Here is a 15,344-nt window from a genome sequence, read left to right on the forward strand (position 1 = left end):
ATATTTGACTTAACCCAATATAGCCAAAATATTAACATGCAATAAATCTTTAAAACTTTGAGGTATCCAAAATAAACTTTTGTTTCCACACAAAGCCTTCAAACATCCTGTGTGTTTTCATTTATAAAATGTCTTAATTTACTCTAGGGACACTTAAGTACACACTAACCACTTAAGTACTCAACTGTATAACTCACAGACACTGGACAGTCCAGATAAATAACATGTTCACCGTCACAGGAAGTCCCAGATGTATCACTTCCCTCTCACCTCTGTCATAATTCTAGTTTATCTGGGTGGCATTCACTTTAAGTCTCCTAACTAGTGTCCCTCAACTAGTTTTAGTTCTGTTCATTATTCTCCTTTCTGACCCAAGAGGTAAATCTCATGAAATTCTACTGTTTCTGCTTAGAACTATTCAATGAATCACTGGATAAGTTCTGGACTTCATAAAAAATTCAGTAATAAGTGTGGCACACGAACACACCCTGCCTATACTTTCTATTTATTTTGGTGGGGAAAGAACTCTCATTTTTAAATACCGTCCAGGAGGGGCTGGCACTGTGGCCTTATTGGGTTAATCCTCTGCCTGCAGCACCAGCATCCCATCAGGGTGCCATTTCATGTTGTGGCTGCTTTACTTCTGATCCAGCTCACTGCTGATGGCCTGGAAAAGCAATGGAAGATGGCCCAAGTACATGGGCCCCTGACATGGGAGACCCAGAAGCAGCTCCTTGCTCAAAGCTGCCCAGCTCCAGCCATTACAATCACTTGTGACTGTAATGTGGACCAGCAGATGGAAGACCTCTGTCTTTCCCTCTCTAACTCTGCCTTTCAAATAAATAAATCTTTAGAAATAAATAAGGGCTAGTGCTGTGGCATAATGAGCTAAGTCTATGACTGCGGTGCTGGTATCCCACATGGGCCCTGGTTCGTGTCCTGGTTGCTTCTCTTCTAATCCAGCTCTCTGCTATGGCCTGGGAAAGTGGCAGAGGATGGCCCAAGTACTTGGGCCCCTGGACCAGCATGGGAGACCCGAAAGAGGCTCCTGGCTCCTGGTTCCAGGTCGGCCCAGTTCCAGTTGTTGCTGCCATGTGGGGAGTGAACCAGCGGACAGAAGACTTTTCTGTCTCTCCCTCTCTCTGTAACTCTACCTCTCAAATAAACAATCTTTAAATAAATAAATATTGTACAGGGGATCCAGTGAAAATATCTGAAAGAAAGCCTCTGAAACAGAAGAGACTAAAAAAGAAAGAAAACAAAAACTCTGAAAAAACAAGGTTAACACAAAGGAAATTTTCAAGAGTCATAATAGAGGCTGTTGGTGTGGTGCAGAGGATTAAGCTGCCACTTGCAAAGCTGCATCCAATATTGAATCACTGGTTCTTGTGCTCACTTTTCCGCTTCTGGCCCAGCTTCTTGCTAATGCGCCTGGGAAAGCAGCAGAAGACGGACCAAATACCTGGATCCCTCACACACACAGGAGACCCAGATGGGGTTCCTGGCTCCTGGCTTCGGCCTGGATGAGCCATTTGGTGAGTAAACTAGCAGATGGAAGATTTCTCTGTCTTTCTGCCTTTCAAATTAATAACTAAAAAAAAAAAAAGTCCAGGGCTGGCACTGTGGTTCAGTGAGTTAAAGCCCCAGAATATCGCTGTGGATTCGTTCTGAGAGGAGGAGCATGGTGGGGTCAAGAAGATCGGAGTCACCACACAGACCCCGGGAGTCGGGAGTCAGGTGAAAGCAGGCCAGAGGTGAGCAGCCTGCAGAGCAACCTGCAGACTCATTTATTTCAGTTGTTACGGCAGCTTATATAGCCAAGGCAGCCAATCCAGTCAAGGGGTGGTCTATGCCCTAATCAATCACAGCTTGTTGCCGGGCAGGCTCCATTGCCATGTGGTTTCTGAAGCCATCCAATCACAGCCTGTTGCCAGGCAGGTTCCACTATCAGTGGCCATCTTGGCATGGCCTTCTCATTCCACCACACCAGAGCACAGCACCAGCATCCCTTATCAGTGCCGGTTCCAGTTTCAACTGCTCCACTTCCAATCCAGCTCTCTGCTAATGTGCCAGGGAAAGCAGCAGAGGATGGCCCAAGTACTTGGGTCCCTTCTCCCATGTGTGAGGCCTTCAAGAAGCTCCTGGCTCCTGTCTTAGCATTGGCTCAGCTCTGACCATTTGGGGAGTGAACCAGAGGATGGATGGATCTCTCTCTCTCACCTCTCTCAGCCCTGGCCATTTGGGGAGAGAACCAGAGGACAGTGTGTGTGTGTGTGTGTGTGTGTGTGTGTGCATGCGCATGTCACTTTGTCTTTCCAATAAATAAATCTTCGGGGGAAAAAAAAAAAAAAGAAAAAAAAAAAAAACCACTCCTAAGATCCTCGACGATCTAAAAGAAGGTATTATATCCATTAAACAAGTTAACTGCAATAAAGAGCTTATGGAATTCAAAAAACATAAGAGCCATAATAAAAGGTCAACAGGAGGTCAGTGCCGCAGCTCACTTGGCTAATCCTCTGCCTGCAGCACCGGCACCCTGGGTTCTAGTCCCGGTCGGGATGCCAGATTCTGTCCCGGCTGCTCCTCTTCCAGTCCAGCTCTCTGTTGTGGCCTGGGAAGGCAGTGGAGGATGGCCCAGGTCCCTGGGCCCTGCACCCACATGGAAGACCAGGAGGAAGCACCTGGCTCCTGGCTTTGGATCGGTGCAGTGCGCCGGCCGTCGCGGCCATTTTGGGGAGGTGAACCAACAGAAAAAGGAAGACCTTTCTGTCTGTCTCTCTAACTCTGCCTGTTAAAAAAAAAAAAAAAAAAAAAAAAAAGGTCAACAGGAGAGTTAGAAGATGAAAGTAGCTCAGAAGTCAACATCTAATTTAAAAAGTTCTAGAAAAACAGAAGGCAGAAGACAGCAGAAACAGAAAAAAATTTCCAAAATCAAGATACACATCTCTATTTTGAAAGAACCCATGCATAATGAATTAAAAATCACCCACATCGAGCACATCATTTGATTTCAGAACATCAGGGTAACAGAAGCTCCCAAATGTTTCTAGAGAAGGAAAAAACCAACATCATACAAAGAAAATTCAGAAGGTGTCAAACAGCATCTCTGTGCATCAGGTGACAACAGAGAAAGGTCTTCAAATCTCTGCAGGAAAATAGCTAACATTCTATTCTCAAAAAGCTGTCAAATAAAAGTGAGGTACAATAAAATGGGTTTTTAAGCATGCAGAGTATCAAAACAGCTTTTTTCCAAAAAGGTGGGGAAAAAATATGAAAGCCAGGAAACAGGACTGAACTCAATGAAAATGCAATAGGAAGCTCCATGCCGACTGCACAGCAGACTCAGAGATAACTGCACTACCATTCAGTGTGGTGGATCTGATAAGGGTAATTCTTCCTGATGGGGCACTTATGAAAAAAAGTATGGAACCTACAAAGGAAATGAGAAAAAAAAAAAAAAAAAGAGAGAGAAACTAAGAATTACCGACTTCAGAAAACAAGAATATGCAGGGCAGGAAAATATCATGGGATGTAACTGTGGAGAACAATATAGCTGTAGAATATAAGCAATCATTATTACAGTTTTGTCAAAAATGTATGACAGAACTCAATTAGGAAGACTGGGGAAAAGGGGAAGTACTAATACACGACAGCCAAATATTCATGTATTCCAACAGAAAGTAAACAATGTCTCAAACTGATGGTACTACGAATTTATTTAGAACCTCCAGCCCTGGACACCAGCTTCCTGCTGGGATGCAGCAAGTGATGGCGCAAGCAGTTGGGTCCCTCTCAGCCACAAGGGATACCCAAACTGAGTTCCCCGCTCTTAGAGTCACCCTGGCCTCGTTGTGGACTTCATGGGCATCTGCAGAGTGAACCAGAGGATGGGAGATCCGTCCTTCTGTCCATGTCTCTTTCTCTCCCTCTGTTTCTCAAATAGATTTTTTAAAGATATTTAAAGGTCAGTTCTGACCTAAAACCTTTAGATTCTTAAGGAAAAAAATAATTCTGAAAAATAATACACTCAACAAACACAATGAAAGACTTGAAGAAAGTCTTTAATATTTGATATTGAAGTGCAAAAAAAATCTGTTTTGTTTTGTTTGACAGGCAGAGTGGACAGTGAGAGAGAGAGACAGAGAGAAAGGTCTTCCTTTTGCCGTTGGTTCACCCTCCAATGGCCGGCGCGCTGCGGCCGGCGCACAGCGCTGATCCGATGGCAGGAGCCAGGTACTTATCCTGGTCTCCCATGGGGTGCAGGGCCCAAGGACTTGGGCCATCCTCCACTGCACACTGCACTCCCGGGCCACAGCAGAGAGATGGCCTGGAAGAGGGGCAACCGGGAAAGAATCCAGCACCCGGACCGGGACTAGAACCCGGTGTGCCAGTGCCGCTAGGTGGAGGATTAGCCTGTTGAGCTGCGGCGCCGGCCTCAAATAAATAAATCTTTAAAAAAAAAAAAAATCAGTATGGGCTGGCATGTGGCATATCGAGTTTAAGCAGCTGCCCGCAACACCAGCATCCCATATGGGCACCAGTTCATATCCTGGCTGCTCTACTTCCGATCCAGCTCCCCGCTAATGCCCCTGGGGAAACAGCGTAAGATGCCCCAAGTCCTTGGACCCCACACCCATGTGGGAAATCAAAAGAAGCTCCTGGCTTCAGCCTGGCCCAGGCCCAGCTATTGCAGCCATATTGCAGGGGATAAACCAGCAGACGGAAGATCTCGATTTCACTCTCTAACTCTTTCAAATAAATAAATAAATATTTAAAAAAAGAAAATCAATAACCAGGGCCAGCATTCACATTGTGGCACAGCTGGTTAAGTCACCACTTGCAATGCCAGCATCGTGTATCATTGCGCTAATTTGCATCCCGGCTGCTCTACTTCTGATCCAGCTCACTGCCAATGTGCCTGGAAAAGCAGAAGATGGTCCAAGTCCTGGGCCCCTGCCATCCATATGGGAAACCCAGATGGAATTCCAAGCCCCTGGTTTTGACCTGGTCCAATTCCAGGCTCTGCATCTATTTCAGGATTGAACCACTGGATGGAGAAGATCTCTGTCTCTCCCCATCTCTGTTACTCCACCTTTCAAATAAATCTTTAAAAAAAAAAACAAAAACCTCACAACCTATGGGTAGTTAATTTGCACAGTAACATTTATAAGGTTTTTTTTTAGTTATGTCAAACTTTCAAAATTGTGACTTTCAGAAGCAGCAAAAGAAGTTGGTATGTTTCTGAATGTGTAAGAGGCAGTGACTAGTCATGTTATCAATTACATTACTCACTGTATATACAAAGAACCAGGAAACCAAAAATGCAAAAAAGGATATGAAAATGCAATTCAATGAGACAATTTTAAAACCAAACTCCAACTTCATTCCTGAAAGCCATTAGTAGAAATGTTCTTCATTTTAAGCAGTAAGAAGTCTTTGAAAAGTCTGTCACTTAGCACTCCTCTTACCTTTCTTGTTAATAGACTTTTACGTCTCATTCCACAAGCCTCTAGTTGCAACCTTCCTCTCAATGCTAATTCAATTAACATACAGCCACGTAATCCAGATGATATGCAGTCATTCCAAAATGATGTGTAACCCTATTAAAAAAAAGAAAATAGCTAATTTATCTTGAATTTACAGCCTTTAGCCAAAGTCTCTTTTTGGTACCTTTATGGTGTTCCATAATAAAATACTGAAAAACTACAATTAATATACATTATTAATCTAGGACTGTCAGGGGGCTTATTTTCTTTTTACCAGACATCCTAACATACAGATAAACTCCTTTGGAGGTCGGCGGTTTAGACTAAACAATGTACTTATTGGCTACTTCAGAATCCATGGAACACACACTTTACCTCAGAGTAAAACAGTTTATTAATTATTATTACACATGGACAAGAAGCTCAGGAAAACAATACAGCCAACTGCACCTCATGGACAATTAGATCATCATTCTTTCATTGCTATTTAGGGTAAAAGCACAAGGTTAATTTTGGAAGACTATGAACATATGTATGGGTCTATGAACAGAGATGGCTGAAGACCTAAAATTCTGAATAGCAAACATTAAAAGGATCCAACTGGCCTCCAAATAACATACGGGCAATAACTGGAAGAACAGCCAGATTTAAGGTTGTTAGACACCAAGAGATCTGGGGATACTGGTCAAACACATATCTTCATATGAAGTTGGGGCTCTCTTGAGATCACGTAAGTGGGTTGTTCAAATTACAAACCCATAAACTTTGCCACCAAGATTGCCAGCTATCAGTTTAAGATTTCCAGCTCTTATGAGGAAGCAGCAGCTACAACTGGTTCCCATGAAGGCTCAGAACGGAGTAACCCAATTTTGGAAGGCGGGAGAGCAGGCCAATCTAATCTCTGCAGGAGGGAGGGCCAGGATTAAGGTGAGCCAGACACCCTGGATGGCTTTCCACATCAGTCCTTCTACTTTTCCAGGTCAGAGTAGTGAGTAGTCAGCCTGTATTTCAGAAGATGATTATCCATGGGAGTCCATGGAACTTCACTAGACAGAGGGAATAAAATTAGCCTCACTAAACTACCAATCCTGGGGCAGGTCAGCTAGGTTGCTCGCATACCTCATCAGAGTGCCTGGATACAAGTCCCGCCTCTGCTTCCAATCCAGCTTCCTACTAATGTACACCCTGCAAGGCAGCAGATGCTGGGTCCTTGCCACCCACGTAGGAGACCCAGATGTTTCTCCTGGCTACTGCCTTCAGCCCAGCCCAGCCTCAGCTGTTGCAAGCATTTGTGGGGAGTAAACCAATAGATAGAAGGTATCTCTCTCTGCCCCATGTGACCTTTACCCACCCCCACACACACCACCCCAACCAACCCTTGTTCTGTTTTTCAAATAAAAAAAATAAATTTTTTTAAGCTATCACTCTTGAGAATGAGAGCTTTAGGAAAATATGAATTTAGATTCAGAGAGTCCCACGGGGATAAACAAAAAATACCAGTTTAAAGAAGTCAATTTAGGGGCCAGCGCTATGGCGCAGCCGATCAATGCCTTGGCCTGAAGCACCGACATCACATATGGGGCGCTGGTTCGAGACCCAGCTGCTCCACTTCTGATCCAGCTCTCTGCTATGGCTTGGGAAAGCAGAAAGTTGGCCCAAGTGCTTGAGCCCCTACACCCACATGGAGACCCAGAAGAAGCTCCCGGCTCCTGGCTTCGGATCAGCTTAGTTCCAGCCATTGCTGCCATCTGGGGTGTGAACCATCAGATGGAAGATCTCTCTTTCTCTCTGCCTCTTCTCTTTCCCTGTGTAATTCTTTCAAATAAATAATAAAATAAATCTTAAAAAAAAAAAAAAAAAAAAGAAGTCAACTTAAATGTGAGGTGAGGTAGGGAACACAAACACTGGTTTGAAAGGATCCTTTTCGAAGTCCAATGCACTATCCATTGTACCACAGGAGCACCTACTCCACTGCTGGTGGGAACGTACATTGGTGCAGCAAAGCTCCAGTTCATGTTTCAGCTGCCCCTCTTCCAATCCAGCTCTATGCCATGGCCTGCAAAAGCAGCGGAAGATGGCCCAAGTGCTTGGGCCCCTGCACCCACATGCAAGACCGGGAGGAAGCTTCTGGCTCCTGGCTTCCAATTGGCTCAGCTCCCGCCGTTACAGCCATCTAGGAAGTAAGCCTATGGACAGGAGACCTTTCTCTCTGTCTCTCCCTCTCTCTGTAATTCTAACTCTCAAATAAATCAAGCAATCAAAAACAAACAAACAAAAAAAAAAACACAAACAAAAAACACTGGTACAACTGCTGTGGAAGATAATATGGAGATACCTCAGAAATCTGAATATAGATCTACCATATGATCCAGCCATCCCACTCCTAGGAATTTACCCAAAACAGAAGAAATCAGCATATGGAAGAGTGATCTGTACCCCCATGCTCACTGCAGCACAATTCACAATAGCTAAGATCCAGAATCAACCCAGATGTCTATCACCTGTTGAACAGATAAAGAAATTATGCTATACACACACACTATGGAGTACTATTCAGCTGTTTAACCAAAAAAAAGGGGGTGGGGGGATCCTATCTTTTGCAACAAGATGGACACAACTGGAAACCATTAAAACCATTATACTTAGTGAAATAAACTAGCCCCAAAAAGACAGATATGTTTTCCCATTTCAGAGGTAACTAATAGAGTACATGAAATGTAACATTGGAGTGAAATGGACATTGAGATTCAATGATTGTTTACAGCCCTTGACTCTTCCATTGAAGAACAGTGTTTTATTTTCTTCATACTATTTGTTGAACTCTTTAACTTAATGTAGGGTTAACTATACGACCGTTAAGTAAACTGCAAACAGACCTTTGTAAAACTGAAGAGTGGGAATGTGAGGAGGAGGGGACAGAGGGATGGGGAGTGGGCAGAAGGGAGGGTAGGGGGGAAGCATCACTATGTTCTTAAATACATATACATGAAATACATGAAACTTATATAACTTAAATAAAATTTTAAAAAAGAAAATATTAAAATTCAATGATTTTTTTTAAAAAGTGGGAATAGAAGAGAGGAAGAAGGGTGGAAGCAGCAGTGGAAGGGAGGGTAGAGTGGGAAGAATCACTATATTCCTAAATCTGCATATATGAAATGCATGAAATTTGTATGCCTTAAATAAAATTTTTTAAAAAGAGAAAGAATCCTTTAAATGTAAATGTCAGATGTCTGATCAAAATAAGATTATCAGAAATGTAGCCAAGTGGTTAATAAAACCAATAATTTAAGGAATTTAAGCAAAATCCATAGTTGTGTAAGGCCCTAAGAACTCTGCAATGGATTTCATGAAACTAAATTTACACATTTGGTTCTGACCAGCCTGGTCATACACACGGAGTCCCCTGCACCTGCATGAGAGACCCAAAAGAAGCCCCTACCTCCTAGCTTCAGATTGGCCCAGCTCCAGCCATTGCGACCATTTGGGGAGTGAACCAGGGAAGACTTTTCTCTCTGTCTCCCTCCCCCACTCTAACTCTACCTCTCAAATAAAATCTTTAAAAAAAAAAAAAGAAAGAAAGAAAGAAAAGATGCTCAACATGACTAATCATCTGGGAAAGGCAAATCAAAGCCACATCAACTAAAAAGGAAAAAAACATGTTGAAGATGATGTGGAAAAAGGATGCACTGTTGGTGGAAATGAAATTAGTACAGCTGTTGGAAAACATTAAGAAGTTCCTCAAAAACCTAAAACTATAACTGCCATATGACCCATTCTGTAGCACTGCTACTGGGCATGTATCCAAAGGATATGAATTCAGTATGTCAAAGAAATATATGCAGCATTACTCACAATAGCCAAGACAAAGAATAAACCTGGGTGTCCACTGATACAAGAATGGATAGAGAGTGATATATATACACAATGAAATATTATTCAGCCATAAAAAATGAAATTCTGTTGTTCGCAGTAACCTAAAATGGACCTGGAGATCATTATGGTTACGTGATATAAGTCAGGCACAAAAAGACAAATACTGTATATTGCACTTATATATGGAAGTGACAAAGTTGATCTCACACAAGTAGAGAACAGAATAGTGGCCATCAGAGCATGGGAAAGGTGTGAGGGACAAAAGATAGGGAGAGGATGTTAACAGGAGAGGATGTGCAACTGGCTGAGAGAAGTCACTGCTAACATTCTCCAGCATAATATGGTAACTATGGCTGATTCTGAATGCTCCAAACACAAAGAAATGATCAATATCTGAGGTGATACTATTACAGATTACCCTGATAACAATCATTACAGATTTTACATACATACACACACACACACACACACACACACACTGAAGGGTCACATTGCAGCCCATAACTATGGACAACTACTATGTGTCAATTGAAAAAAACAAAACAGTATTGAGACAACTGGACAGCCACTAGAAAAGACAAAACTTAATCCATATCTCAATACACATCAAAATAAACTCCAAATGGATCAGAGATCAAAATGTAGAAAAAGGGGCTGGCACTGTGGCAGGTAAAACTGCTACCTGAGACTCTGGCACCAGTTAGTGTCCTAGAAGCTACACTTCTAAGCCAGCTCTCTGCTAATGCACCTAAGATATCAATAGAAGATGGCCCAAGTACTTAGGCCCCTATACCCATGCAGGAGGCCCAGAAGTAGTTCCTGGCTCCTGGCCTCTGATCAGCTCAGCTCCAGCTGTTACAGCCATTTGGGGAATGAACTAGCAGATGAAAAGATATCTCCCTATATATTTAACTCTGCCTTACAAACAAATAAATTAAGCTATAAATACAAAGGTAGGGGGCCAGCACCATGGCATAGTAGGTTAAGCCTCTGCATGAGGAGCTGGCATCCCATATGGGTGTTGGTTTGAGTTCTGGCTGCACTACTTTCGATCTAGCTCCCTGCTGATGGCCTGGGAAAGCAGTGGAGGATGGCCCACATGGGCCTCTTCACCTACATGGGAGACCCAGAAAAAGCTCCTAGCTCCTGGTTTCAGACCCACCCACCTCCAACCATTGCAGCCATTTGGGGAGTGAACCAGCAGATGGAATCTCTGTTTCTCCCTCTGTCTGTAACTCTCTCAAATAAATAGATCTTTAAAAAAAAGAAATGTAAAACCACTCTAAGTACTAGAAGATAAAACAGGAGTGAATATCTTTATAATTCATGAGTGGGAAAAACCTTCCTGCAATTCTCAAAATCTACAAGTAATAAAAGATTAATATATATTATACTTTCTTTAAAGATTTATTTGAAAGTCAGAGTTACACAGAGAAAGACAGCTTTGCCAGCTACACCACAGCACCGGCCCTGTATGTTATACCTTCTTAAAAGATGTATTTGTTTGAGAAGCAGAGTTATGGAGTGGGAGAAAGAGAAGAAAGATCTTTCCATTTGTTGGGTCACCGCTTTAACAGCCAGGGCTGGGCCACACCAAAGCCAAGAGCCAGGATCTAACCAAGTCTCCCACACAGGCAACAGGGGCCCAAGAACTTGGGCCATCTTCACTGTTTTCCTAGGCAAGTTAGCAGGGACCTGAATCAGAGATGGGAAACCAGGACTCAATTCTGCATTCATATGGAATCCCAGTGTCACAGGCAATGGTTTAAATGTCTGTGTCACAATGCCTGCCCCTACACACCATTTCTTAAATTTTCACAGCAAAAACCATATGTAAAGTCCAAAGCTAAAAATAGTTACAACTTATATCATACATAAAATCTCAAATAATTATTTCCTAAAAATGCATTTTCTAAAAATAAAAAAAAAAACTAGCATTTTTAAAATTTTTATTGGAGAGAATGAAAGCTTCCATCTACTAGTTCACTCACCAAATGCCTCCAACAGCCTTGGGCTAGGCCAGAGGCCAGAGCTGGGAACTCTATCCAGGTGTCCCACACGAGTATCAAGAACCAAGCTACTGCCTCCCAGGGTCCTTATTAACAGGAAGCTGGAATCAGGAGCCAAACACTGAACCCAGGCACTCTGATATGGAATGTGGGCACCTAGCAGCTAGGCCAAACTCCTGCCCATAAACCATTAAAAAAAAATGAAAAGCTCACAGAATAAGATAAAAATGACTCAAACATACAAAAAGTTGTTTTCTGTCATTTACAAGTACACATTCAAACTAAATGAGACCTCAAAAAACAGAAAAAATTTCAAAAATGGGCAGGAGTGGGCATTTAATGTAGCAGTAAAGACTCACATCCCACATTAGTGTACCTGGGTTTGATTCCTGGCTCTGACTCCTGACTTCAGCTTCCCAGCAAGGCAAAACCCGAGAGGCAGCACTGATTGGGCTGCTGCCACCCACAAGGGAGAACTGGATTGAGTTCCTTGCTTCTGGCCCTGGCCCTGGCCCTGGCCCTGGCCCTGGCCCTGGCCCTGGCCCTGGCCCAGACCCAGCAGTTACAGACACGTGAGGAATGAACCAATGAATACATCTTCCTCTGCCTTGTAAATATGCTTTTTAAAAAAGGTAAAACAAGGCTGGTTCCGCGGCTCACTAGGCTAATGCTCCGCCTTGCGGCGCCGGCACACTGGGTTCTAGTCCCGGTCGGGGCACTGGATTCTGTCCCGGTTGCCCCTCTTCCAGGCCAGCTCTCTGCTGTAGCCAGGGAGTGCAGTGGAAGATGGCCCAAGTGCTTGGGCCCTGCACCCCATGGGAGACCAGGAGAAGCACCTGGCTCCTGCCATCGGATCAGCATGGTGCGCTGGCCATTGGAGGGTGAACCAACGGCAAAAGGAAGACCTTTCTCTCTGTCTCTCACTGCCCACTCTGTCAAAAAAAAAAAAAAAAAAAAAAGACCTTTCTCTCTCTCTCTCATTGTCCACTCTGTCAAAAAAAAAAAAGGCAAAACAAGTTTCTATCAATAGATCAATGTAGATAAACAAAATGTAATATACAGACTATTTACTCAACCTTAAAAATTGAAAATTTTAAAACAAATGCTAGGGCAGATGTTGTAGCGCAGAAAGTTAAACCATCACTTGGGATTGCCATCACCCCATATCAAAGCACTTGCTACTTAGCTTCTGATCCAGGTTCCTTAAAACACCAGAGTGAGTATCTTCATAATTCACAACTAGGAAGACAGCAGATGATGGCCCAAGTGCTTGGGTTCCTGCAGCCTACCTGGAAAACCCAGATGGAGTTCTATGTTCCTGACTTGGGCCTGGTTCAGCCCTGCTATTGTGGACATTTGCAGAGTGAACCAGAGGATGGAATCTGTTTCTTCCCCTGTCACTCCGACTTTCAAATAAATAAATCTTTTTTAAAAAACTTAAATCGGGACCAGTGCCGCGGCTCAACAGGCTAATCCTCTGCCTGCAGCGCCGGCACCCCGGGTTCTAGTCCCGGTCAGGGCGCCAGATTCTGTCCCAGTTGCTCCTCTTCCAGTCCAGCTCTCTGCTGTGGCCCAGGAGTGCAGTGGAGGATGGCTCAAGTCCTTGGGCCCTGCACCTGCATGGGAGACCAGGAGAAGCACCTGGCTCTTGGATTTGGATCAGCGCGGATGCGCCGGTCGCAGCACGCCGGCCGCAGCAGCCATTGGGGGATGAACCAGCAGACAAGGAAGACCTTTCTCTCTCTCTCTCTCACTGTCCACTCTGCCCTTCAAAAAATAAATAAATAAATAAATAACTTAAATCGGGTAGGGGGTGGGGTGCTATGGAGCATCAGGTAAAGCCGTCACCTGCACTGCCGGCATCCCATATGGGCACTGGTTCGAGTTCTGGCTCCTCCACTTCTGATCCAGCTCTTTGCTATGGCCTTGTAAAGCACTAGAAGATGGCCCAACTCCTTGGGACCCTGCATGCATGTGGGAACCCAGAAAAAGCTCCCAGCTTCAGATCAGCCCAGCTCCAGCCATTGCGGCCATTTAGGGAGTGAACCAGCAGATGGAAGACCTCTCTCACTCTGCCTTTCAAATAAATAAATAAATCTTTAAAAACAAAAACACTTAAATCTAGGGGCAGGCATTTTGGCACATAGATTAAGCCACCACCTGAAACGCTGGCATCCCTTATGAGCACTGGTTGGAATCCCGGCTGTTCCACTTCCAATCCCACTCCCTGCTGATGTGCCTGGTAAAGCAGCAGCAGACAGCCCAGCACTTGGGCGCTGACACCCACATGTAAGACCCTGGTGAAGCCCCAGATTCCTGGCTTCTGCCTGGCCCAGTCCCAGGCACTGCAATCACTTTGGGGAGTGAACCAGCAGATTCAAGTTCTCTCTCTCCAACTCTTTCAAATAAATTAATCTTAAAAACAGTAAAATAACTAAAGTTAAAAGACAGGATCCCAGCTCTTATGGCCATTTGGCGAGTGAACCAGCAGATGAAAGATCTCTCACTTACTCAGCTTTCAAATAAATAAATCATAAAAAAAAAAAACACTTGGCAGCACCCCAAACAACCACCAAAAAGGGCTAGATGAGTACACTAATAAATATCCATATAGCGGAATACTATGCAACAATGAAAGATGCCTGTGTGACAGCAAGAGAGAAATCTTCAAGATATAACATGTAAAAAGTAAGCTACCAAAAAGTAAATGCAGTGCACAACAGAGGAGGGGGCAAGTTGATGACTATATGTATAGCATTACTAACAGGGGAAGAAAAGAATGATGTGAAAGGAACAAAGATGGAAATGAGACTTCTGAATATTACTTGAAATGTAATCTATATTCAAAAAGACAGGGCCAGCACTGTGGCTCTTTAGGTTAATCCTCTGCCTGCGGTATGTGCATCCCATATAGGCACCAGTTGTAGTCCCAGCTGCTCCTCTTCCAAACCAGCTCTCTGCTGTGGCCTGGGAAAGCAGTGGAAGATGGCCCAAGTGCTTGGGCCCCTGCACCCGCGTGGGTGACCTGGAAAAAGCTTCTGGTTCCTGGTTTTGGATCAGCCCAGCTCAGGCCATTGCGGACATTTGGGGAGTAACTAGCAGAAGACCTTTCTCTCTGTTTCTCCTTCTCACTGTAACTCTACCTCTCAAATAAATAAGATCTTTTTAAAAAATCTTAAAAAAAAATACAGAAAAGACATTCCTAAGGGGACCAAGATGCATTTTCTGGTTTCTGACCAGACTTGGCTTTTGCAGCCATTTAGGGGATAAACCAGAAGATGGAAAATTTCTCTAACAATGAGTCTTTCAAATAAATAAATCTCGGGGCGGGGGGGGGGGGGTGGGCGGGGAGGGGTACCAGTATGGTGGCACAACAGATAAAGCCGACAACTGTGACATCAGCATCCCATATAGGCACTGGTTCATGTCTCAGCTGCTCCACTTCTGATCCAGATCCTGCTAATGGCCTGGGAAAAGCAGCAAAAGACGGCTCAACTGTTTGAGTCCCTGTATGCATGTAGGAGAAGCAGATGAAGCTCCTAGCTAAGCATGGGCCATTGAAGCCATCTGGGAAGTCAACCAGCAGATGGAAGATTCTCTCTCCCTAATTCTTTCAGAATAAATAAATCTTAAAAAAAAAAAAAAAAAAAAAGAGGGGGGATCTAGTGCTTACAAAAGTTCTTTTTAATTTTTGAAAGGTAGAGCTAGAGAGAGGGAGAGACATAGAAATCTGCTGGTTCACACACCAAATGGTCTCAATGCCCAGAGCTGGGTCAGGCCAAAGCCAGAAGCCTGAAGCTTCATCCCGGGTGTCCCACATGGGTGCAGGGGCCCAGGCACTTGGGCCATATTATGCAGCCATTTTAGTTGCATTAGCAGGGAGCTGGATAGGAAGTGGAGCAGCCGAGACTTGAACCAGTATCCACAGGCAGTGTTGGCATTGCATGGGGATGAGGCTGTGCTTGAGAACTAA

At 44.0% G+C, this 15,344-nt stretch overlaps 1 protein-coding gene across 1 annotated transcript in view; it reads right to left on the reverse strand.

The window, feature by feature from the left end:
• The window catches only part of GOLPH3 (golgi phosphoprotein 3), a 47,802-nt gene that overhangs the window by 16,628 nt on the left and 15,830 nt on the right, over positions 1–15,344 (reverse strand). The window contains exon 2 of the mRNA XM_002714100.4: positions 5,469–5,600. Within this exon, the coding sequence (XP_002714146.1) occupies positions 5,469–5,600 (132 nt within the window). The remainder of the gene's footprint in view (positions 1–5,468; positions 5,601–15,344) is intronic.

The sequence above is a fragment of the Oryctolagus cuniculus genome, chromosome 14 (genome assembly GCF_964237555.1).
Source record: "Oryctolagus cuniculus chromosome 14, mOryCun1.1, whole genome shotgun sequence".
In the NCBI taxonomy this organism is placed as follows: Eukaryota; Metazoa; Chordata; class Mammalia; order Lagomorpha; family Leporidae; genus Oryctolagus; species Oryctolagus cuniculus.